This window comes from Numida meleagris, unplaced genomic scaffold, assembly GCF_002078875.1.
Source record: "Numida meleagris isolate 19003 breed g44 Domestic line unplaced genomic scaffold, NumMel1.0 unplaced_Scaffold180, whole genome shotgun sequence".
In the NCBI taxonomy this organism is placed as follows: domain Eukaryota; kingdom Metazoa; phylum Chordata; class Aves; order Galliformes; family Numididae; genus Numida; species Numida meleagris.
In genome coordinates this window covers 154,295-179,136 of record NW_018363597.1, presented here as the reverse complement: position 1 = coordinate 179,136, position 24,842 = coordinate 154,295, and the positions used below count along the sequence as shown (strand labels likewise).

Genomic DNA, 24,842 nt, shown 5'->3' with positions numbered 1-24,842 from the left:
GCAAGCTCTAACAGAGCAACCACTTACTGCCATTGGGCTGGTTTTATAGGAGGGCTGCAGCCCCTCACCAGCCCCAGGTGCAGCCCCCAAGGGTGCACACCTGTGACTGATGATTCCCCCAGGCAGGAAGCTGGCCTGTGAAGAGCCTGGACTGAACTGAACTTTTGGAGCTGAGAAGCTTCAAAGACACAAGTAAGAGTGGCAGCCCCCTGTTCACATGGGCAGACAAACTGGAGAAGGTCTATTTCTCGGTCACCCTAGGGGCTTAGAAGAAAGGATTCCTGCTTTAGTGGAAGGGTGTGGATCAGAGCACTCAAGACACTGCTCCCGCAATCAAATGTGTATGGCCACTGTTATGATGTGGAACAGGTGATGGAGTTAGTGCACGGTCAGTAAATGGAGGGAACACTGGACTTGTAACGGAGTGATAGCATTATAAGCATCCCAACAGCCAGCATTCATAGAATCATGGAATCACCAAGGTTGGAAAAGACCTCCAAGATCATCCAGTCCAACCACCCACCTACCACCACCATTTCCGACTAAACCATATACCTCAGTACAACATCTAAATGTTTCTTGAACACCTCCAGGGACAGTGACTCCACCACCTCCCTGGGCAGCCCATTCCAGCACCTGATCACTCTTTCAGAGAATAAATTGTTCCTAACGTCCAGCCTGAATCTCCCCTGGTGGAACTTGAGGCCATTCCCTCTCGTCCTACCATTGTTACATGGGAAAAGACACCAACCCCCACCTCACCACAAGCTCCCTTCAGGTAGTTACAGAGAGCAATAAGGTCACCTCTGAGCCTCCTCTTCTCCAGACTGAACAATCCCAGCTTCCTCAGCCGCTCCCCATGAGACATGCTCTCCTGACTTCTTCCTTCTCTGAACATGCTCCAGAGCCTCAATGTCTTTCTGGTAGCGAGGGGCCCAGAATTGAGCGCATTACTCAAGATGCGGCCTCACCAGAGCCAAGTACAGAGGGACAATGACTTCCCTGCTCCTGCTGGCAACACTATTTCTGATCCAAGCCAGGATGCCATTGGCCTTCTTGGCCACCTGGGCACACTGCTGGCTCATGCTCAGCCGAGCATCGACCAATACCCCCAGCTCCGTTTCCTCCACACAACCTTCCAGCCACTCTGCCCCAAGCCTGTAGCGTTGCCTGGGGTTGTTGTGGCCGAAGTGCAGGACCCGGCACTTGGTCTTGTTGAACCTCATCCCGTTGGCTTGAGCCCAGAGATCCAGCCTGTCCAGATCTCTCTGTAGGGCCTCTCTACCCCCAGGCAGATCGACACTTCCTGCCAGCTTGGTGTCGTCTGCAAACTTACTGAGGGTGCTCTCAATGCCCTCATCCAGGTCAGCAATAAAGATATTGAAGAGGACAGGCCCCAGCACCGAGCCCTGGGGAACACCACTTGGGCTGGTTGCCAGCTGGATTTCACTCCATTCACCACCGCTCTCTGGGCCCGGCCCTCCAGCCAGCTCCTTACCCAGCACAGAGTGCACCTGTCCAAGCCACGGGCTGCCAGTTTCTCCAGGAGAATACTGTGGGAGACAGTGTCAAAGGCTTTGCTGAGGTCTTGGTAGATTATTCCACCCACAGCTCAGCCAGCCTGGACAGGCAGTCCTGCCTGCCGCACATCCTTAGCAAATTACTTCAAGGGCTGAATTTGGGAGCCATACCACATCCATCACTGTCATCATGGCCTATTGCATCTCACCAAGCTCAGTTTTGTTCTAGGCCAGCCCTCAGAGGGAGGCATCTGATTGCTCACCCCTATAGATATCACAACTACAAATGGGATCTAGGCAGGGGCTTCTTGAAAAAGAGCTGAAACATCAGTGTACACGTGGGACGGCCTGGAACAGTCATGGCAGCACATCTGTGGAAAAGAATGGGCTTAGGCAAAGACGATAATGGGTAGCATGTCCTTCTGAGAATGGGAGCAGCACATTCAGCTTTGTGGGTCAACGTCAAGAGATGTTGGTGGACTCACGCTGGGAGTAAGGAGCATGCCACAACACCACTTTTCTTTCGGAAGAGGTTGTGCACTGGTTGGGTACAGCACAGGCATTCCCTCTCTGAGGTACGTCCACCCCCCGATATACTGAGCTGCAAGTAGCAGGGATGCTTGTGCCGGGGGGGCTGTGCGTTGTGCCTGGCGCTGCTTTTCCACCACTCGGAGCACACAAATGCTCCCCAGTGCTAATGGAGCTGTTAGCTGTTGTGACACAGATGCAGCTATGTGTGCTTGGTGGGTTTTTTTGTTGTTTGTTTGTTGTAGTTTGTATTGTACTCTGACAAAATGCTTAGTTGGAAGGAAGCCCCGTGGTGGACAAGGAGCACTGCTTGCACTGAGCACAAGGAGATGCCACATAGCGAGGATGGAGGCTCTTGCACTGAGCAGTACAGTCACATTTGCATTCCCCATTTTAGGGAATAAACTTCTCCTTTCTTTCAGACCTAGCTGTGTAACGCATAATTTCATGAGATTGGATGTTCTAGAGTTCGTCCATTCTGGAAGCTGTGTGCTGGGCTTGTCTCATCCTCATGCTCTTTTTGTGATGTACATATTAACTCACACCACAAAGACAAAGGAACCCCGGAGCTCTGCACCTGATATTCTCTCTGCCACCTTTGGCTATAGCTGTGGTATGGGGCAACTTCACTTCCATCCTACAAACAAGAGTAACACCTAGATACTCCAGAGCACTTCTTCCTCGTGGTGTGTCTAGACATAGCTCTACTTTTGTGCATGTTTAGACAAGCCCTAGCCCAAACAGCGCAGAATGCCACTGCCCAGGCTAGCAGCTGCCTCTCACACAGCAATCACTGCTCCAGAGCATGCTCACAGCTGCTTCCATGGAACAAATTCTCAGTGCTGCCCAGGTACGAGCCAGGGATGAAAAATGGAACTGCTAAAACACACACATATATTCCATTCAGAAATCTTAGCATACTAACAGTGACCTCTAGCACAGTTACAGTTACTTTGCTTTGAACAGGTAGCTGTGGGTCCCCTTTGCTAAATCAGAAACCTCTCTGCACCTCAGAACTTCTTTTGCTTCCTATCAGCAGACGGAGCTCTCCTACTTGCTGCGTGATCTACAAGAATTCTCCAACTCCTGTCCATCATGCTGGCTGCCATCCCAGCATTCCTGTGCTTTCCTCAGAACGTACCATTCTCAGAGAACTCAGTCAAGGATTATAACCTGCATTTCTCATTGCCACCACGATCCATGGCTACAAAGATCTGAAATGTGGCATCACTGCTGTGCCTTTACTAAGAATAAGCAGCTCCAGCCTCGGGCAGGATTTCCAGTCCTCATCATTCTCACCAACATTTTCTGAAAACCTAGAGAGCAGAACTAACAGAGACATCCATTTATCTGTTCGTGTTTCAAGTTCTGTGACACCAGTCAGTTCTTACCCTAATGACTTGCTTGGGGCTTGCTTTTTCTCCATCACCACCTCCGTTAACTCCCAAGTACTACACTGTGTAGTGACTTTAACCTACTTTTCATCTAAGTGACTTTTGAGTGCAATTCAGACTTTTCCATATAAGGAACTTGAACAGCATTTATGTTAACCTGCATTATTTTCTTAGCAAATATCTTGTATCTCCTCTCAGTACATTGCTAAAATGACCCCCAAGCCATGCTGTTCTGCGGCTCTCCCCATGACACTGCTCCCACGGGCAATGCAGTGCTTGTATAGCAGCAATGCACAGGTTGGACGGTCTCCTTCCAAAAAGGCCAAAGCCACAGACAGCTGGCAGCGGAGAAAGCGCTCCAAGGAAGAACCACCACATTCTTGTGGTGCAGGAACATGGTACTGGGCCACACGAACCTTCCCCAGGCCTTGTGCTACCGTGCTCACGTGTAGTAATCAAATGATAAGTCGTGATCGTAAGATGGTTTTTTTTTTAGTGTCTTCTCATTGTTTTAAAAATACACGAGAAAGGCATTTTATTCAAGAAATCATTCAAGTTGCTCTGGCAGAAGGTACAGTTTAAACACTAAGTTTTCTAAAAATGTGTTATTCAGAACAAAAATAGATGTTAAACTAACTTCAGCCGATTAATGTTGTTTAGTTAAACCTGTAAGGAACAAATAAATAATCCATAGCCCAAAAATCCTGATTTATTGGAGAGCCTTGCAGTAGGCCCATAAAATTCAAGGTGAAGGAAAAAACATGCATCAAAGCTGCTCTGTTGCGGAGCACACACACTGGTATTCTATAGATCTACATTTCATCTCTACTTTCCAGTCTTTGGAGCCCTTTCAAGCTGTATCTATTAACAACAACAAAAAAAGCACGTGGAGTTTGCTCCCCCTTCTGTCATTACCTGGAAGACCCAGCATTCAGTCAGTGGTCTCTGCTCTGCTGTGTACAGCTCCAGAGCTCAGTGCTCACCCCTTCACGTACAGCACAATTTCTGGCCATAACAAGAGGACTTTGGTAACAGTGAGCTTTGGTAAAGCCCAGTACCAGCTGATGAGCCCCAGCACGCCCCAGGAACTACCACAGCTCACAAAACGAGACTGTTCTTCCCTCTTTATTGACCGATGGATTCTCAGGCAGATCTTGTAATTACACTGTTAAATAATAGTTAAAAACAAACCAAGGCCAGAGGAGTTTGAAGTGAAGTATCTAAACTGAAGCAGAAATCGGGGAGGAAGATGCGGGTTAAGCTGGGCCGGGGTCTCCACTTCTGTATCACTGCAGCTCAGACACCCTAACTGCCACAGCACAGGCCACTGGATTCCAAGGCCTGGCTCAGATGGGACGTCATCTAAATACGGGAAATGGCTGCCCAAATTAAGCCAGATCAGGAGGGAAGAGATCTGTCCGGATACAGAGGTGCAAGGTAAGTCAAGGGGAAGCAGTATTGCAGCAATCCTAGAACACAGCCACAGATAGCAGCAGTCTCACTCCAGTTGACAGCTGAGCGAGTCACGTTGGCCACTGTCAGTCTGCACAGCGAGCACCTGGCCGACTGCCCTGGAGCTCACACATTGTGGGTCTTCTTGGTGAGCTGCGGATCCTCATCCACCAGCTTGGACTTGAGATGCTCCTTATAGGCGAGGATGTCACCTTGCCACTTGGTGATTGTCTGCTTCTCACAGACCCAGATCTCCTGAGCAACCTGAAAGGAGCACACAAGGAGAGGGAGCGGAGGTTATAGTGCAGCATTCTCTAATTTTTAGCAGCATTATAAAAACAACCAAAACTGACTCTTTGAAGTCTGATGAGGAAAGAGTCTATTAGGTTTCATCAATCCGGTTACCAAAGAAAAATATCTGCAGGGAAATATCTACCTGGTGCTTTCTGAGTCATGGATATACGATTTTAGAACTAACAGTCTTTGACTCCTCAACATTTCTTTTTGTTTGTAGACAAAACAATTAATTTCCTGCTAAATTAGGAGTTGAAGAAAGGTAGTTCTTAACACGAACTATTTGGATTTGCTGCACTGAAAAAATAAAATCATAGCTGAATTTACCAGCGAATCTATAGTCGATAAATCAGCAACTGACGTGCAACTGAAGCAACTTCATTCACCTGTGCAGACTAAGTGATAAAGAAAACTCTGCTAGAATTATTCCGGTATTGTTTGGAACAATCTAGCTAGAGCTTCCACAGCATGTCATGATTTCCATTTAACTTTTTCTTTTCTCTTAGTATTTGTTCTTTCTTTCATGTGTCTAAATGTTCTCCAAGGCTGGGTAATCATTCCACACGAACGTGGCAAAGTAATCATACCCAGAGGCTTTTTTCACTCTCATATCTTTTCAGGATAAGGAACAGCCAGTTAGCTGAAAACACCCTGATTTAATTACTCACAGTGTCGGAAAGGTGCTTTGCAAAAATTCACTGCTCCATTTACCTGCTGGATGAGTCTGAAGTCGTGGCTGACAAGCATCATTCCTCCTTCAAAGTCATTGATAGCATCTGCCAGAGCATCTATTGTTTCTATGTCCAAGTGGTTGGTGGGCTCATCCAGGAAAAGCATGTGGGGATTCTGCCAGGCCAGCCACGCAAAGCACACCCGGCACTTCTGCCCATCAGAGAGGTTCCGGATGGGACTCACCTGACAGACAAAGACATTGTTTGCAGCTCTGCGAGGAAACTTAATAGCACCAGTCCCTAAACTGCCACGCTGACCAGAAAACATCAACATCTCAAACTGTGTTTGCAGCAGATACACGGCACAAGAGGACAAATATATCAGGCGTACACCTAGACTAAGCTTTCTTCATCAGCAAAACAAGGGAATTCCAGGGGCTTCTGAAAAAGGGGTGTCCACACCAAGACCCAGCTTCTGTTAGAGGTCCAGAGGGCAGTTCGCTGAGACCTGTCTGTTCATTCCATCCTGACACAAACCTAAACTTACTTTTGCCTTTCCTACTGGCACTCGTCTCAGAAATAGAGATAAGCAAGCTAGTTCAAGCTACAATTGAAATATGCTTGAGGCTAGCACTATGCCACAACCTTAGATCCTCAGCCCAGATTGAGGAGGGTCACCCATTCCAACACAAAAACACATTGCTTCAACACAAATGTTGTGGTTTAACCCGGCAGGTGGCTGAGCACTACACAGTCATTTGTAGAACTCATGGGTTGAGATAAAACTACTCTCTAATATAGAGAAAAAGGATAATTATTACGACAAATGTACAAAAAATGTATATAATAAGTGATGCACAAGCAATTGCTCACCACTCCCCGACCAATGCCCAGCTAGCCCCCAAGCAGTGGAAGAGTGAGAGATGAACTCCCATCCCCTTCAAAACTCTTTCTGCTTGATGTCATCTGGTATGGAATGTCCCTTTGACCAGCTTAGGTCAGCTGTCCTGATTCTGTTCCCTCCCAGCTCCTTGGGCCCTCTGCTGAGAATGGCCTTGGCTCTGTACAACGCTGCTTAACAGCAACTATGAACATCTGTGTGTTATCAATGTTGTTTTTCTCCTAGAACCAAACGTAGCATCATACCAGACCTCTGAAGAAAACAATTCCACCCCAGCTGAAATAAAGACAGCTAACAGAGTTCCCGTAAGCCATGAGTTATTTTTCTCCAATTTTAAAAGTAGAGATGGAGAAAGCATTCAGATGCTGTGACATGCCATGCTTCATGCTGCATCACACTGGCAGGCATCAGTAGAGCAACAGAAAATGCAGTAGCTCTACTTCCCCAATGAGGATAGAAAACTTCAACAGCTTATACTCACCTGCTGTTTCCCTGTCAGACCATATCTGCCAATGATTTTTCTCATCTCCTCCTTCTCCTTGATCTCTGGGTAGCATTTCATCATGTACTCCAGGGGTGAGAGGTCTAAGTCCAACTGCTCTTGCAAGTGCTGACAGAGAAGAAGAGCCAGCTTCAGCTTGTGCATGTCACCCATCTCCTAGTCAGAAGTAGCTCCCCCCTTATATCTCTCTGGTACCAGCTGGGCAGCAGAACCCAAGAGAAGATAACCTCACCCCCCGTGTATTCACTGTGCTGAACTGTTAGGGATGGAGTCTCCTTTTCAGGAGCAGTACTGCTTCAGAATAGCAGGCTTGTCCAATGCCAAGCACAAGGCAACCATCCCTTCTACACAAGGTGAGAGGCTAAACAGAAAGAACCACAGCAAGCCTCTTTTCGGGACAAGAACATTGGGCAGAGCCCATTCTGCCAACAGAAGCTTCCTCCCCAAGCTCAAGGCACAGAAGAGCAGCAGCGAGATGGGCCTTAGAAGCAGGAATAGAGGATAAACATTCCTCATTCCTGGCAGCTTTCTCTCCAGTATTTCATGTTCCTGGTGGTTGCCACAGCGAGTACCTGGTGGTATCTACCAATCTTCACATGTGAATGCTTGCGAATCATCCCATCTGTGGGCAGCAACTAGAAGGGGAAGATAAAAGTATTTCACTGTGAAATCCCTCCTTTCGCTCTATGCCAGAATGAACAGAATCTATCCATCTCCTCCCCAGTACAGAAGACACAGTCTGAATATGCAGTATGACAGAGAAAGCCCCATGCTGCAGCAAGACTGTGGAAATTCTAAAGTCTGGTGGAGTACTCTGGTAAAAAAGTGCAGACCCACTGAAGACTACCCAAAGAATTAAGGGCCAGTACAGGGAAGACGATGCTGTAAGTATACCTCTCCTGTGAGCAGTTTCAGCAGTGTTGACTTTCCAGCTCCATTGGGTCCAACAAGAGCAACACGGGTATCCAGGTCAATCCCGAACTCCAGGTTATTATAGATCCATGGCTGCAAGCCACATCAATCATTATACACAATATACCTTTCCACTGCTACCTAAAATCTCCATGCAACTGTACAGTTCTGTCCCCAGCAGACTCAGTGTTAATACTGCCAAGAAGTCTCATCCCAAAAGCCTCACACTTCCAAACAAGGCAGAGATACACATAATTTCCATACAACCCATGCACACTTTCTATACTTACCCCATCCTTCGTGTATTTGAAGCTGACATTCTGCACCATGATGACAGGAGGAGGGATTTTCCCACAGGGTGGGAAGTAGAATGACAAAGTCTGTCAACACAGAATATCCACTCGTTAGACAACCTGGAGTGCAAGACAGCCCTATTATTCCAGTATAACCATGCCTAACTACGGGCATCATCTTCAAACCAAAGTACCAAAACACAACCTTTTTAAGAGCCCTGTAACAACTCATGCAAGCTCATCTGCTGGCTAACAATTCCCTATTTCTTTCCCCTTGAAGCAACTGGGGGCTTAAACTCTTCAAATAAGCAGGAGTTACTCTGAGCATCCTCCCAGATCTCCAATTTTCTAAACATTCATTTCCATGTCTGCAGAAGAGCCCTATTGGTATCACAAATCCCTTTCTCTCAACTGGAAAAAATTAAATCTCCTCTTTACACTCTTCAGCATTACACTAACTTCAGTAAAGTTAACCTTCTGGCATCAAGAAGGGGATCCCATTCTTGCTCTCTGCTGTGGCAGCCATTCCTGCTGTCAGCTGAAGTTCATTCTGCTTATCCAGCCCAAGTTTCCTATACTGATCTCTAGATGCAATCCTATTAGAGATCTCACCTTATCATTCACCACTCTCTCTGTCAAGCCAGAAGCCATCATTTTTTGAAGGGTCTTCTCCTTGCTCTGAGCTTGCCTGGCCAGCTTTGCACTACCGTGACCAAATCGTGCAATATAATTCTGCAACAAAATACAGAGTTAGCCAAAAGCCACGACAAAAAGGCTGGGGTGGTGCAGGGCTGCCCACAGGCATGGACAGAAAGACGTTCATGCAGGTAGGCAGATACCTTCATGTGGGCAATCTGATCTTGTTCCCAGTGGAAACGCTTCATTTGATTTTCTTCCAGTTCCAAGCGAGTTTTCACATACTGATCATAATTTCCCTGAAGAGACGGACCACAGAACATCAGACTTGCCCCAGAGGATAGCATCTCTGGTTTTGTTAGCTGCACGGGACACCATTCACTCACCGTATAGTACTTCAGTTTGCGGTTATGCATGTGGATTATGTTGGTGCAGATGCCATTCAAGAAGTCCTGGGAGTGGGATATCAGCACAAGGATCCGCTTGAACCTGCGACACCACAATACTTAAGAAAAAGAATTGCTTGTTGGCCCTGACAGTAACGAAGGATTTACGTGTACCAGACCTCTCCTGTTTGCAGTCAAATGAAGAGCAAAAAGATAACAGCCTTAGGGATGCTGCAGGAAATCTGCAGTAAGTAGCTACGACCAGCTTTGTAAGATGCCCTCCCCTGTACAGCACTCTTCACCCATACTCATGAAGAGTTAAAAGCTGGCTACCTGTGTGGTAGATTAGCAGTGCTACTGATGCAGAACTCCATGTGTATTACACTTCTTAGAAATTTCAACCTTTGCTTCTCATTTTTGTCTTGTTACAGACTACCATCTCTTAGGTACACTAAGACAGACTCCACTCCAAATCTGTGCAATGACTGGTAAAAGCACCCTCCCAAAAGGAGAGAGGGTCAAATTAGCTTCCTAAAACATCTGATATATCAAACAGACATGCTAAAGGTTCAACTGACAGAGCTGATGGAATAACCTCTGCAAAAGGAACGCCCTTCTCACATGCTTGCATTCACAATCCTTTTAATGCACAACCCAGCTAACAAATTTCGTGGGTATTCCTAAACACTTTGCCCAACCATTAACATTTTAACTGGGTTTTGTAAACAAGGTTACCTTGACATACTATAACAAGACGAAACTGAGACTCAGACACTACAGCGGGTGAAAACAGAAAAAGAATATGCAGAAAGGTGAGCTGGAAGCCAGGCCTGGAAAGCTCACACTACTGGTACAATATGCAGCACTGGCAGAGGGGCTGCCAGGGCTGCTCCTGACCTTCAGGAGGTAGGTTTAACCTGTAGGTAAGCATAAACCAGTATTCCTCATTTCTTCACTGAGGAAGAGATAGACTTGTCTTGAAATTATTGCCCTTGCATCAAGAACCCTTCTGTAAAAAAACACGTAGCAGAAAGCTACATGAGGGTGCAATTGGTACTGCAGTATAGTCACGCAGCCACAAGAACTACAGACAGTTATTTCTGCGGCACTTGCTTCATGTGCTGACAAGATCTTTGCGCAGAAAACCACAACCCGTGGAAGCTGCACACTCCCCCATGCTTACGTTTTCAGCTCTTCTTCCAACCACACGCAGGCATCCAGGTCAAGGTGGTTTGTGGGTTCATCTAGCAGTAGCATGAACGGCCGAATGAAGAGGGCTCTAAAAGGAGAGGAGAGATGACAGCACAAGGTAAAAGTGGGTACCCAAAGCCTCTGAGCTCTGCTCTAAGTTCTTAGAACTGTTATGTGGCTTTGAGCTTGAGGAACAGACAGGCATTCTCCCAGGAGGCAGCAGGCACTGTACCACTCACCTAGCAAGAGCCACCCTCATTCGCCAGCCACCACTAAAGTCCTTCAGCTTCTTCCTCTGCATGGCTGGCGTAAACCCCAAGCCGTGTAGGATACGCGAGGCCCGCGCTTCTGCCTTGTCAGCGTCCAGCTCTTCCAGACGTTCATACAACTCCATGAGTTTCTCACACTCCGCTGAAAAAGAGCCTGCCTGTCAGCACTTCTAACAATAATGGGCTCTCAGCTGCATGTCTGCACAGCTGAGAAAGTTCACAGTCCATCTGCTTCACCACTACTCAGCCCTCTCCACTCGCATGCCTTAGACACTTAAGAAGCTGCATAGGATAATTTATCTAAAGAAGTGGAATCCTACAGGACTTTTCAACTAGTACAGGACAGTTGGGAGAAGGAGGTACTGCAAAAACTCTGCCAAGGAACCCAAGTAAGACCTTTTCTTCAGTGGGAAGGGAAAGCGGACTAAGTGTCCCTCGTCCGCAGGGACTCTGAAAAGCTTTACCATCTTCATGAGCCAGACGCTCTGCTTCTCGTTCTAACATGGACCTCTCTGTATCCACCTCCATCACACACTGTAGAGGGGTCTTGTCACTGGGAGGCATCTCTCGGGTCAGGTGATAGATGTCAATGTGCTCTGGAATGGGCACTTCTCGTTTCCCAATAGCCGATAAAAGCATGGATTTCCCTGTGCAAGACAGACAATCCACAGTTATTTGCCGGATTCAGTAAGATATACCACAAAAAAAAAAAAAAAACAACAACACACAAACCACAGATGAGATACAGTCAGATGGCATTGATTCTCTCCCTTTAAAACCCAAGAAAATCCGTGGGAACTTCTTGTCCTTGAGAACTTAGAGAGACAGCAGCACCAATGCAGTTCAACACTCGCCTAGACATAGGGAGGTTTATCTTTGCTGGATACTTCTTGCTGTCTAACATCTGTTACCAGGGCACCAGTCTCTAAAGACTTCTAACACAGAGTAAAATAGTGCACTCATCACTAGAGAGCCTGGAAGTTAAACAGCTCGTCACTCTTACAAGCTTTTGCAATCGTACCCATATTCTGCATCTTTCCATACACAGCATTATCTTCCCCAGCAATTATACACACTCCCAACCACTCCATACTGTGACAGTTGTTCAGCCAGCAGCAGCAGTGTTGGGTTTATTGACACTACTGCACGAAGCCTGCAAACAGGATTCCCAGATCCTAGGCATCTCACCCTGCTCTCCACAGAAACCAGTCCAAATGCACAGACCAAAGCCAGGACTCAGCCTCATACTCCTGCTAGCAATCGCTCTTGCTGCGTGGAGAAATGAGGGAGGTGACGATGCCACGTCCCACCCACATCTACAAACCTTTTTTCTGGTTTCCAGCGTTTACCACGTGTATCTGTGCAACTTGTCAGCATCACAGAACCTTCACTGAGCTCCAAGAAGCCCACGTCACCATGCCCCACAGCTTACCAATCCCGTTGAGTCCAATGAGGCCATATCGCCTCCCGGAATTCAGCTCAAGTTTTGTATCGCTCAGCAGCTCTTGGCCATGGAAGGTCAGCGAGAGGTTAATGATGTGCACGTCAGTGCTGTTGGGATGGGAAGCCAGCACTCCTGTCACAGCACGAGCAGCAGCTTTCTTTAATTCAAAGTCCTCCAGCTCCTTTGTAAGAGCATCCACTTCTGTATGGAGAGAAGAATCAGAAGTGCTGCTGACTCACGAACACAAGGGAAGCTGTAAGCCCCTAAACCAGTAAGACCAGGACCACGACAATAAGCAGCATCTCCATTTCTACAGAAATACCGAGGCCTAGAGCAATGGTGTTCAGTTTTTCAGTTCAGCAGACGGATGTGTAGCAATCTAATGTGACTTACAGCTGCTCTAAAAACATGAGCTGACCAAAGCAACACAGTGAGCAGCCAGAGCAGCTGGTCTGTGACCTCAGTGTGGTGGGACAACCCTGTGTGCACAAAGGGCTGTGATGGAGAAAAGGCTTCAGCCCTTTTGGTTGCAAGTTGAAGGACACGGCTGGCCTCAAGAGACCCTGGGTAGGAAGCAAATAACAGGAAAGATAAGGAGAAGCGGCAACGTTGGATGAGACCCTACCAACTTCTGAGATAATGTGTCCACTTGTATGCCTCTCTCCTACAGCACAAGCAAACCTTTGCTGTTGCAGCCGAGTTACGGCCCCATTTTCACTCCCTGATGACGCTCTGCTATTTGAAGAAAAGAGCACCAAGGACCTTCGCAGTGCTCAGCTCACAAGGGCGCAGCCATGCTGCTCAGACCACTCGTGTTATGCCAGCGAGGAATGCCCCCCGGCTGCCCGCACACACGGCTCCAGGCAGCGTGGCTGGCCCAGCAGATCCGAGCCCCTGCCCAGCACGAGGAGCGCTGCGACATGCAGTGACACAGAACACCCTCTCTAAGCACTGCAAACGCAGCGGACGAGTAGAGAGGCACAAGGCGGTTTTACTCTGGATAAACGACTATCGCACAGGGAACAGACGGTAAGTTTAAGTCGCTTTTTCCAGCCCGACGAGCCGCCCCGATGCCCGCACTGCTCAGCAGCCTCCCGCCGAGCCGCGCACCCGCTCAGCGCCTCGGCTCCCGGCACCGCGCCCGGCTGAGCCCGCGGCGCGCCGAAAACGCTCGGCCCGCGTCGGCCTACCTCCACCAATAGGAGTGCGACATGCAAATGAGCCAGGACGACTGAGAGTGATTGGCGGGCTCGGACCGGGCGGGCGCCCAGGCCCCGCCCACAGCCGGCGGCTCGGGACGCGGCGCCAGCGGCCAGAGCACGGGAGCGGCGCTCGGGGAGCGCGGGGGTCCGGCAGGGTCACGGGGACCCGGCCCAGGCTCACGGGGGAAGCCAAGAGCCGGGATCTCGGCAGAGGGCTTCTGCCGCGTCCCTCGGAGTACGGCCTCTGCCTGCCCGGGGTCCTGTACTAAGTACCCCCCGAAACAGCGCACTATGGGCTTGGTCCGAAGCGTTCACTCCTGGAAGACGCGTGTGCCCAGCAGCCCGCGGGTCACCGGGCAGCCAGAATGCCGCTCCCGGTAAGCTTCGCCTCGCCCATGTTCCTCAGAGAGTTCGGCCTCTGCAGACCAGACACAGCCCCGAGAAACGGACGAACGCAGGTTCGCAGCAGCACTGAGCGTTTAACAGTGAGAACAGGGACACGATGCCTCCGGGAGCACAAAACCAGCGGGGTCGGGCATCAAGTGCCAAGAGATCGGGACAGCACCTGCCTGAGGGTGCCAGCGGCATTCTGCCTTCACCCCGCAGTTCTAAAGGAGACTCCAGGGAACGCCACAGCCACACGAAGCCGTGCACGGGAGATTATAGGGCCCCGCCGGTACACAGAGGAGAGCGGTCCCGGTAGGGCACCGCATCCGCAGAGGCACAGCTGTCCCCGTGCGCTGCTCTCGGGCCCTGCTGCGGCCCACAGACGGCCCCGGCGGGGCGCTCCCGAACGCGGGGTACGCACACGGCGCCGCCGGGCTACAACCGCAGCGGCGAGGCCGAGATCGGGCGGTACCGCCTCTCACCTGGCAGCGGCGTTCCGTTGGCCTCCGGTGCCCGAACCTCCTGTGGCTCCGTCCCGGCATCGCCGTTCTCCTCCGGGGCGCGGCGGGGCCGCTGCCGGGCCTTAGCCGCCTCCTTCTTTTTGGCCGCCTTCTTCTTGGCCAGGTCCGAAGGCATGGTGCGGCGGGGGGAAGCGGCTGCGGTGCGAGAGGGGCCGTTAGGCCGCGCCGCCCCGGCCCGCCCCGGATCCCTACTCCGCCCCGGAGCACGCGGCGCCACCGGGCCGGGTCGAGAACCGCCCGCGCCGACCGATCCCCGCCCGGAGCCCTTCCGCCCACCGCGCCAAGCCCGCCCCGCGCCGCTCTCCCGCCCGGCCCGCACCGGCCGCTGCGCGCTTTCCTTCTGTCGCAACAGGACAGCTGCTACCGCGTGCGCATGCCCCGCCCCCCGGCGCGGCGGCCAATCGGAGCGCGGAGCGTCACCCACGCCGGGCGGCCGCGCCGCTCTGGGCAGGGCACTGCGCGTCCCGGCATGCACCGCGCCGCCCGGCTCAGGCCCCGCCCCGGACGTGCCGCGGGAGCCGCGCCTCGCGCTACCATAGAGGCGACACAGCCAGCGGATAGAGCGGCTGCTGAGGCACCATAGAGAAAAAAAAAAGAGGAAGCGGAAACGTCGCGGGTGGCGATGAGGTGGTTGAGGTGGCAGCGGTGGGAGAGAGGTCGGGTGGAACCCGCTCCGTCCTCCGACACAACGCTCCGGGCCGGCTCTGTCCTAGGCCTCCGGGCCGCCGCACCGCCCTGCCCGCGGCTGGGAGCGCCGCGGGGCCGCTGAGCAGCGCGGGCCGAGCCTGGGGCTGGCGTGCGGCACGCTCCCTTCGGGGTCCGCTCACGCTCCGCGCCGCCAGGCGACCTGCACCGGCCATGCCCCACGGCCCCGTGAGCCCAGCCCGGCTGTAGCGGGACCGCGGTCGCCTCCGGAGCGCGGTGCCCGGGGCCGCCGTCGCCATGCGCCTAGCTGCGGTGCTGGCAGCGCTGCGGCCCGCGCTGCCGCTCGTGCTCGGCCTGTCCCTGGGCTGTAGCCTTAGCTTACTGCGCGCCTCCTGGAGCCAGGGCGGCGGCGAGGAGCTGTGCCTGGGGGCGGCGGGCCGGGCCGAGCTCCCCGGCGGGGCGCAGCCCGAGGCGGCTGAGGCGAGGCCAGGCCAGGGCCGCGAGGACTTCCGGCCTCGGATCGTGCCGTACTACCGGGACCCCAACAAGCCTTACAAGAAGGTGCTCAGGTAAAACCTATTTTTTTGAGGGGGCAAACTTCTCTTGGAGGAAAATAATGGGTGTTCAGAATCCTGTGGCTTCGAATGAGTTCATGGGTTCAAGCTGAGATACGCTGTTTGAAATATGTGACGTAGCGTTAAAACATTGGTTGTAACAGCACGGTGCAGTACTGAGATAGCTCCCTTAAAGGGGAGCTATAGTGAGCCTTAAAAAAAAAAAAAAAAAGCACCCCAGGAAGACTGTGGATAGTCCCTCTCCTGTTACTTGTGTCTAATAACATGTGTTAAGTTGCTCTGAAAAAATTATTAGTCTCTCTATTCATTAGGAAAGTCCTAAGCAGTTAGTAACGATGTGCATGGCTTGCTAGTGGTTGGCTCTAAATTTATTTTTTTTCACTTGCAGTAGTTTCCTTGAGTGCTGCAAGATTGAAGGAAGCATGTGTGTTTATTAACGGGATTTTTCCTAGTGAGTCTGCTATTAAAATCCTCCTTTTAAGGTTAATTTTTCTCACCATTTCTAAGTTCCAGCAGTTAAAGACTTAACCCAGGCGTTGAGGGCAGTTACAGAGGTATCCTAACAGCAGTTAGGAAGTTCAGACACCGAGTTAACGTAGTCTTTTGGGTTTTGTCATCCAGTAGTTTGCGATGTAGTTATATCCTTTCTTTACAGAACTCGCTACATCCAGACAGAATTGGGATTCCACGAGAGACTGTTTGTGGCAGTGCTGACTTCCAAGGCTACCCTGAATACGCTGGCAGTGGCTGTGAACAAGACCATAGCTCATCACTTTTCACGCCTGCTATACTTCACAGGGCTGCGCAGTGCCAAAGTGCCTCATGGCATGGTGCTGGTGGCCCACGGGGATGAGAGACCCATCTGGCTGATGTATGAGACCATGTACTATATCCACCAGCACTTTGGTTCTGACTATGACTGGTTCTACATCATGCAGGATGACACCTATGCCCAGGCTGAACAAGTCAAGGCTCTGGTGACGCATCTCAGTATTAACCAAGATGTCTACCTGGGACGAGCAGAGGAGTTCATCGGGGGAGATGAGCAGGCTCGCTATTGCCATGGTGGCTTTGGCTACCTCCTGTCCCGCAGCCTGCTGCTGAAACTTCATCCGCACCTGGACAGCTGCCGCAATGAGATCCTCAGTGTGCGCCCAGATGAGTGGCTGGGACGTTGCATCATCGATTTCCTTGGCATTACTTGTGTTTCCCAGATCCAGGTACTACCTCTCTCCCTAGGGTTTTGTGTTAGCTAAGTCTGATGGAACCTGTGCTTTTACTAGTCCCTCCTGCACAGTAAATGGGATTTTCTGTTAGACTCTGATGTAAGATAGAGGAGGAGAGAGTTGTGTTGTGTGGCAGTACTAAGTAAATGGGCTCGTAGTGTACAGAGTTAGGGTTTGAAGTGAGAACTGTTGTGCTGTGTTCTCACCTCTGGGTCCTGCAGTCAGCTTAGAGAGAGGGGAGTATGCACGTCTGGGGTGCGGGAAGGCTTTACTATGAATGGTGGCATTCCATGCCAGTCTTTCTGGCTTTTGTGCTCTTTAGGGTCAGCATTACCATACATACGAGCTGGCTAAAAATGCTGATCCAGAGAAGGAGGAAGAGGAGGAGTTCCAAGCAGCTATTGCCGTGCATCCTGTTTCCGACATGACCCTGATGTACCGGCTGCACAAGCACTTCAGCAGGATCCAGCTGGAGAGAGCCTACCAGGAGATCCAGGAACTGCAGGTATGTGGCGAGGGAAGTCTGCAAAATCTGTTGTCCAGACAGGTTTCCTTTTCTTTCAACTTTGTCAAAGATGGGTGTTATTTATTTTTGTATATGACCATCAGCCAAGCACAAGAGATAGTCCCGTGTCTCAGACTTAGCACCTCTGATACCATGCAATCAAAAACTTCTGGTGTGTACTACCAAGATACAGCTCTAAATGGTGAAGTGGATCTGGGCAGAGCATGGACTGTACCTTTGAGAAAGCGTCAGTGATCAATATGTGTTCTCTTTGCACAGATGCAGATCAGGAATCTGACATCGCTGACTCCTGCAGGTGAAGCAAGCTTGACGTGGCCTGTGGGGATCAATTCCCCATTTCTTCCTAAGTCACGTTTTGAGGTAATCAGTTGGGACTATTTCACTGAGCAGCACCTCTTCTCCTGCCTCGATGGCTCCCCCAAGTGTGAGCTCTCTGGAGCCAGCAAAGCAGATGTCAGTGACATTATTGAGTCAGCACTTGAGCAACTTAACAGCCGCTACCAACCCTTGCTCCGCTTCAGCAAGCGGCAGTTGCTGAATGGCTACCGGCGTTTTGACCCCACGCGAGGAATGGAATATACGCTGGACCTGCTGCTGGAGGCAGTGACCCAAAAGGGCCACAGCCATGTTCTAGTGAAACGAGTGAGCTTGGTGCGGCCCTTAAGTAAGGTAGAAATTATTCCCATGCCTTATGTAACAGAGGCCACACGTGTGCAACTGGTGCTTCCATTGACAGTACAGGACTTGGATTTTGTGTCAAACTTCCTGGATATGTATGCTATGAACACACTGGACACGCACGATAATGCCTTGCTGACTTTGCTTTTCATCTACCATCCGTATGATGCCCAGCGAGTCAGCCAGGTAGATGTATTTGCTGGAGTCAAGGCCATGGTAGGAGAGCTGGAGAAACGCTATGCAGAAGTTAAAATCCCCTGGATTAGTGTCAAAACTGAAGTGCCGTCACAAGTGAAACTCATGGATATAGTCTCAAAGAAGCACCCCGTGGACACCCTGTTCTTCTTGGCCAGTGTCTGGACAGAAATCAACATGGAGTTCCTGAACCGCTGCCGCATGAATACTATCAGCAATTGGCAGGTCTTCTTTCCAGTGCATTTCCAAGAGTTCAACCCTGCGCTGGTATACCGTGGTGAGCAGACTTCTTCCTCCAGCACTGACTTCCTGAGGGATGGACATTTTGACAGACATTCCTTTGCTGAGGCCTGTTTTTATAACTCTGACTATATGACAGCACGTACCAAGCTAGCAGCTGATATCCTTGATCGAGATGAAGTGCTGGAGAGCATGGAGGTATTTGATGTCTTCCTCCACTACTCTGGTTTGCACTTATTTCGGGCTGTGGAGCCAGGGTTAGTGCAGAAATACGCACTGAGGAGCTGCAACCCCCGGCTTAGTGAGGAGTTATACCACCGCTGTGTCCTCAGTAACTTGGAAGGGCTTGCATCCCGCTCGCATTTAGCCATGGCCCTCTTTGAGCAGGAGCAGGCCAACAGTACTTGAGAGGCTGGAAACATCAAGAGCTGCTCAGCACCTTAATACTTGGCACTTTCCATCCCCTTCCCAGCCTGGCCATGGTTGAAGGGCATGTGAGGTCAAGGCGGGGAGAAAGGCTTTCCCAGCCTTGCTCTGCAGCACAAGCAGGGGCTGTGGAGAGAGGCTGTTTTTGTGGAGTTTTAGTTTTGCTTTTGTGTGGGTTGGGGTTGGTTTGAATTTTTTTTTTTTTTTTTTTAAAAAAAACAAATAGATTTCTTTCCAAGCAGACTGATGTGGTTACTTGTAAACTTTGTAGGCCCTGGGATGAGGAGTGTAAGAAGAGCTGTTCAGGTGACCTTACTTTGAGCCAAGCAATTCTGATGAGTGATGTGGAGACAGAATATGAGATGTATTCTGGAGCAAGATTATGTTGGCCTTGCCACCCTTGGTGCTGTCATTGCATCATCTCGCATTTTTCTCTTCATGCACTTGATTTTGAGGAGTCGCAAACACAGTTTACTTAGTTTGCTGCCGGACAAAGTTGTTCAGTGCACTTTCACTTTGCTAGGTTTGCAACTGCAGAGCACTCATTTTGTAATCAGGGAATGTAAAGGAACTGAACATTCCCTTGTCAAACATCAAGGTTGCAGAGCACCACATTACTATACTGGGTTCCTCTATGCCCTAGGAATGAACTGGGAGCAATCTCAGTTTCAGTGTATTGAGCCAGTGTATTGAGCCCTTATTGATGGCTACATAAGCAATATGTAAGGAACTCAGTTGTATTCGCTATATTTATGACTATGAGGTGGAGGTCTGGTATCAGTTTCAAAAGAGATGATGAAAGATCTGAAAAGCTTCAAAGAAAGTAGTCAAAAGGGATAACAACAACCTCAAAAGGGATAAAAAAAAAAGTCAGATTTGTTTATTCGAAAAGTAAGAGCTTGGCATTTACATGGGAAGAAGTAATCTCTTCTGAATCTCTTATCGGGACGCGTGTTTGTCACTCCATGAACCCTCAGAGTGAGATCAAAAGAAGCTGATGGAAACTTCATTGCTGTGATTGTTTTGCAGTAGTCACTGTTTTGCTCGTGCATTATGATCCTAGAGGGAGGGGTACTCAGACAGTGTGAAGTAATATTTAAAATACTGTGTATGAGAGCTAAGAGAATAGTATAGATATCCTCTTACATTCCTTTAGGTAATGGGAGCAGTGAGTGGTGTAGCACTGAATGAGCCTCCAGTCCACCTGCAGCACACCAAGCAGATCTTACCTGTAGAACAGATTCTTCCATTGTGGCAGTTACAGCTATTAGAGTATTCTCCCTCACGCACACATGAAAAGGAAGCAAACAACAACAACGACAACCACTACACCTCCATTCGTCGTTCCTGCTGTCAGACAGAAAGGGTATTTTAATGAGAATTTCTTTTAGTCAAAGTCAAGGCCGTGCAGGTGGTATAAAGCTGCCTGCAGCTGCCTCTATCACAGTTTGCTGCTGAGTTTGAGCCATGGGCAAGGATTTTGTGCAGCACAGCACTGGCTTGAGGGCCTTGCTGGCCAGGCAAGCACAGCACAGCTCTGCTCCTGCTCCAGTTAACTGTTACATGAATCAGTGCCTCCTCGGTGTACAGTGGGCTTCCAGTCAGGATCTCTACAGCAGCAAAGAACAACAATGTCAGTATGAACACCTGCCACTGCCTTGGTGGCTGTGTGTTTTTCTTCTTGAAGATAAGAGTTTCTGATGCGTGAAATATGAGCTGATGGCCCTAGAGGATGCATAGTTTGTAAATGCAAGTTTGAATACGATATAATAGTGAAGGAGGATTCTCTGCACTGTTGTTCTGGATCACATGTTTGAATGAACTGACAGTGGGAATTGGATGCTGTATAAAAGTGTAAGCAAAGCAAGCCAGCTGATGCAACGAATGAGAGGAATACAGGTGTCATACAATCAAGCTGAATATAAAGCATGGAAAAAGATGTAGTGAGTCAGTTGTCAGGAAATCTGGTAATGAAACAGAAACCTGCAGGGAATGTAGTAGTTGGTTATAGCAGTGATGTAAAACAAGCCGCTACTGGAAAAGGTTTCAAAATAACAGAGGGCAGGTGAGTTATTAGCCAATCCTCATTAGAGGAGAAAAAGAATAATGGGAGACTGGCCAGTGAGATCTTGTGCATCGCCAAGTAAGCAAAACAAAGATCTAAACCAGAAAATGTGAAGGAATCATTATCTGACCTGTCACTGCTGCTGTCATTGTGTTTTAGAAGCTATGACAAACTAGTACATAGAACTGGAAACTCTTAAGAGCACCTCATAGAAAATTCAGGGAAGCTGGGAGCTGCGTTTTGGAGGGGGGAAGTCTTCTGCCAGCAGAATCCTGATTCCATAACCTGCAGATTCTGGCTTGTTGATCAAATGTCTGCATTCCAACGTGAGATTAGGCTTAAGGAAAGCAACTATTGCATCTTATAGGCAGGCAGGTCAGCCTTCACAGTTAAGCTCTAACTGGAGCAGATTGGGAATGGTAAACTAAAAATGCAATAAGGCAAATGGTGTAATGAAGAAAGGAAAAAAAAATGTTGAATGAATGGATCCTGTGTCACACAAAAAAGGAGGAAGGTTTATTAGTCTTTACTGATTCCTAACATGAGACTGTAAGCAATTGAAATCAGAAATGCAGGCTGATAAGCTTCGTGTAGCTGGCATTACTGTGTAGCTAATAGTAGCCAGGGTTGTTGCATAGTAAATACGAGTCAACAGCGTAGCTTCAGCCTTTGCATTTACAAGTCAAGCTGAGGAGGATCGGATGCCCATTGCAGACTTGGCAGTCATTTGACTTAATGCACTGCTTAAACTATTCAACAATAAGGTTAGAGGGTCCCTTGAACAGCAGGAAGCACTTCTGTGCTGCATCGGTGATGGAGCACTGGCACAGGATTCTCGTCCAGGTACAGGCTGTGGAGCCTGCTCTTTGGAGAACATGAGAAGCTGCCTGGGTTTGGTCCGGGGCTGCTCTGGGTGTCCTTGTTGGAGCAGGGTTGGACCAGATGGACCCAGAGATCATTCTACCAATCCCAGCTATTCTGTGAAGTTACATAACAGCGAATGAATCAGGTGAGTTAACAGCTTTTATCCGGTATTAGTTTGTTGGGTTTGGGCTCTTCCGGTTAGGTCATGGGGGACAGCTTTGTAACCAGCATCTTTTGACACTTTAATTGGTGATTTTAAAGCAGATGACTCCTGACTAATTCTGCATATAGTATAAAAAAAAAATGAATACAATGGAAAATAGTTATGAGGGTAACAGTGGGGAGCCATGTGTAGCAGGGTAAGTGTATTCAAACAGTCAAATACAGTGTTGTATGCTTGGGGGAAATAAAGGCAGGCCACTTCCCCAGAAGGGACTGTATTAAAAAGAAAAGTAAGTCTGAAAATAACTGTGTTAATTGGCAAGCTGGTTAATTTGACCGGGATCCATTATTTTAGGCACTGAAAAACAGCTGTCCCAGCCCTGAAAATTTTACAGTTGAAGATGTGATATAATAGATCTGTACGGGCAGACCATCCTGAGGAAACAAATGCTGCTCAGAGACAACAGTGTGGCCCCTGGTGAGGCAGCCTTCTGTGAAGGCTTGAAAGGAACAGGGAAGAAAAATAGAATGTAGAAGAGGGTTACAAAGTTATCTGAAGAGTGGAAGAAATATTTCACAATGAGAGATGTAGAACTTTAATTCCATAGAAGGTTGTGAGGTGGTCTAATGGAAGTACATTAGCTGAGTGAAAATGCTGGATACTAAAGGGGGTTTTGATCAGGTGGGGGTAGAGGATAACAACAACAGCACCAGAACCAACAGCTTTAAACTGAAAGATAATTTCAGCTGAAATTGGCATATGCTTTTAGTGATGGCAGTGATCAGCAAATTACAGAGCAGGTGCTTTTCCAGTGAATTAAGGTTTGGGGGCACACGTGAAGTGATCATACAGAAGCAGTCAGAATCATTGGTCCTTTGTGGGTCCTGCAACGGGCCCTGCAGTTGTTCCAACTCCTGCTGTGAACTCTGCATTTGCTGCAGCTCCCATCATGAGCCCTGTGGCTGCCCCAACCCCTGTGAGCGGTCCTGCAGTTGCTCTGATCTTTGTGACTGACCCTGTGGTTACTCTAACCCTTTGGATGGGCCCTGCAGGTTCCACAACCCTCACACCAAGCCCTGTGGTCACACCAATCCCTCTGACAAGCGCCGCGTTGGGCACTAAATTGACTGCTGTGTCTGAACCTGGCAGGCGGCTCAGCATCCCACAGTCATCACTACCCCCCATCCCCAGTGGGATGAGGGACAGGAGAAAAAAGTAGAACTCATAGGTTGAGATTAAAACTATTTACTAATACAGGGAAAAGGAAAAGGATAGTAGTTGCAACTGTATATATGAATACATATAATAAATGATGCACAAGCAATTGCTCCTCAATCCCCAGCCAATGCCCAGCTAGCCCCTGAGCAGTGGAAGAGGAAAAAAAGATCAACTCCCATTCCCTTCAGAACTCCTTCCACGTGACATGGTATGGAATATCCCTTTGGCCAGTGTCAGTCAGCTGTCCTCATTCTGCAGGAAGCAGTTCCCTAGTACAGAAGAGACCTGGACAGACAGAGGAGTCCAACGTAGAGCCAAAGAGATGCTGAGGGGCCAGGTGTACCTCTGCTGTGAGAGGCTGAGAGCTGGGGCTGCTCAGCCTGGGGCAGGGGATGCTCAGGAGGGTCTTCCCCTGTGGTGGGTGGCCATAAATCCCTGCAGGGAGATGTAGAGGGGCAGAGTTGGGCTCTTGCTACTGGTGCCAGCGTCAGGACAAGTGGCGCTGGGTACAAGCTGGGGCCCAGGAGCTCCCCTGCCTATCAGGAAGCACTGTTGTACAGGTGCTGGAGCATTGGCACAGTGCTCTCATACAGGCTGTGGGGTTCCCTTCTTGGACACCTCCAGCCCCACCTGGCCATGGGACTGAACACCCTACGCTGGGTGTCCCTGCAGCGGCAGGGTGGGACCGGAGGAACCCCTAGGTACCCCCAGCCTTAGCCATTCTGTGATTCAGGTTCTGTGAAAAAGCTTGAAAATACGACACACAGGAAAAATGCACACTTAAGGGATAATGTATAGCCCCAATTAAAAGATACATAAACCCACTCCATAACCTTTACAAGATTGTATTTAGTTTTTAAGCTTATGCCATATTGGAACACCTGGAGCTGGAAGAACTGCTTGTCTTTGCTCATCCATTACTCCTCCTAACCGGAGCTATTTCCATTCACCCCCTCGCAGCCCCTCAGCACATCACTCAGCTACCGCCTTCAGCACGCATCCTATAGCAACACCAGCCCTCACTGCTCCTGGTGCTCCTGTAAGCTACACCAGACTCTCACTGCTTACTCAAATTGTTCTTTGAAAGTGTACTGCATAAATATCTCCTATTGCATTCTCACTGAACAACATCCCTTGTCTTTCCCACCGTGATTGGCACAGCAGATCAGACCCACAGTCTCCAGCACAGCATCCTCACCCCACCCCCCAAAGCTGCTTAAGGGCCAGTACAAAAGAAGCAGCAATTTTGGGATGACAACTCTTGGCACAGACCGGTTTTGAATTTGAAGTATTAGACATGATTCAAAGCCATTTTGTTCCCATGTTCTCTGTTAGAGTACGACTGTAGCCGGTGCCACGCCAGCACGGGATGTCTCGCCGAGCCGCGGTAAGCGATCGTCCCCGCAGTGCCCGCGGCAGCGATTGCCGCCGGGCAGAGATGGGCTCCGAGCGCTCCCTCGGGTGCTGCCGGCGCTGGGGCACGCCGCACCGCCCCGCACCGCCCCGCACCCGGCAAGC

At 49.6% G+C, this 24,842-nt stretch overlaps 2 protein-coding genes across 2 annotated transcripts; one reads left to right on the top strand and one right to left on the bottom strand.

The window, feature by feature from the left end:
* Positions 1-4,222: 4,222 nt before the first annotated feature.
* Positions 4,223-14,967, bottom strand: ABCF2 (ATP binding cassette subfamily F member 2). The gene is made up of 15 exons (XM_021382205.1): positions 14,823-14,967; positions 14,465-14,638; positions 12,382-12,594; positions 11,414-11,596; positions 10,920-11,091; positions 10,673-10,768; positions 9,490-9,592; positions 9,307-9,402; positions 9,080-9,199; positions 8,465-8,554; positions 8,157-8,267; positions 7,835-7,897; positions 7,242-7,370; positions 5,900-6,103; positions 4,223-5,158 (listed from the first exon to the last, which is right to left on the bottom strand). Exons 2-15 carry the CDS (start codon positions 14,616-14,618, stop codon positions 5,021-5,023), a joined length of 1,872 nt encoding a protein of 623 aa, XP_021237880.1. The 5' UTR covers positions 14,619-14,638; positions 14,823-14,967; the 3' UTR covers positions 4,223-5,020.
* Positions 14,968-15,102: 135 nt separating this feature from the next.
* On the top strand, positions 15,103-19,905 carry CHPF2 (chondroitin polymerizing factor 2). Its single transcript, XM_021382203.1, has 4 exons — positions 15,103-15,717; positions 16,379-16,943; positions 17,272-17,454; positions 17,734-19,905. Exons 1-4 carry the CDS (start codon positions 15,446-15,448, stop codon positions 18,994-18,996), a joined length of 2,283 nt encoding a protein of 760 aa, XP_021237878.1. The 5' UTR covers positions 15,103-15,445; the 3' UTR covers positions 18,997-19,905.
* Positions 19,906-24,842: the final 4,937 nt, after the last annotated feature.

Coding starts and splice junctions, on each gene's coding strand:
- ABCF2 (XM_021382205.1), bottom strand. CDS start 14,618: ATGCCTTCGGACCTGGCCAAGAAGAAGGCGGCCAAAAAGAAGGAGGCG. Junction 12,595..14,464: donor CAACGGAACGCCGCTGCCAG/GTGAGAGGCGGT, acceptor CTCTCCATACAG/AAGTGGATGCTCTTACAAAG. Junction 6,104..7,241: donor GTCTGACAGGGAAACAGCAG/GTGAGTATAAGC, acceptor TTTGTCTGTCAG/GTGAGTCCCATCCGGAACCT.
- CHPF2 (XM_021382203.1), top strand. CDS start 15,446: ATGCGCCTAGCTGCGGTGCTGGCAGCGCTGCGGCCCGCGCTGCCGCTC. Junction 16,944..17,271: donor CTTGTGTTTCCCAGATCCAG/GTACTACCTCTC, acceptor TGTGCTCTTTAG/GGTCAGCATTACCATACATA. Junction 17,455..17,733: donor AGGAGATCCAGGAACTGCAG/GTATGTGGCGAG, acceptor CTCTTTGCACAG/ATGCAGATCAGGAATCTGAC.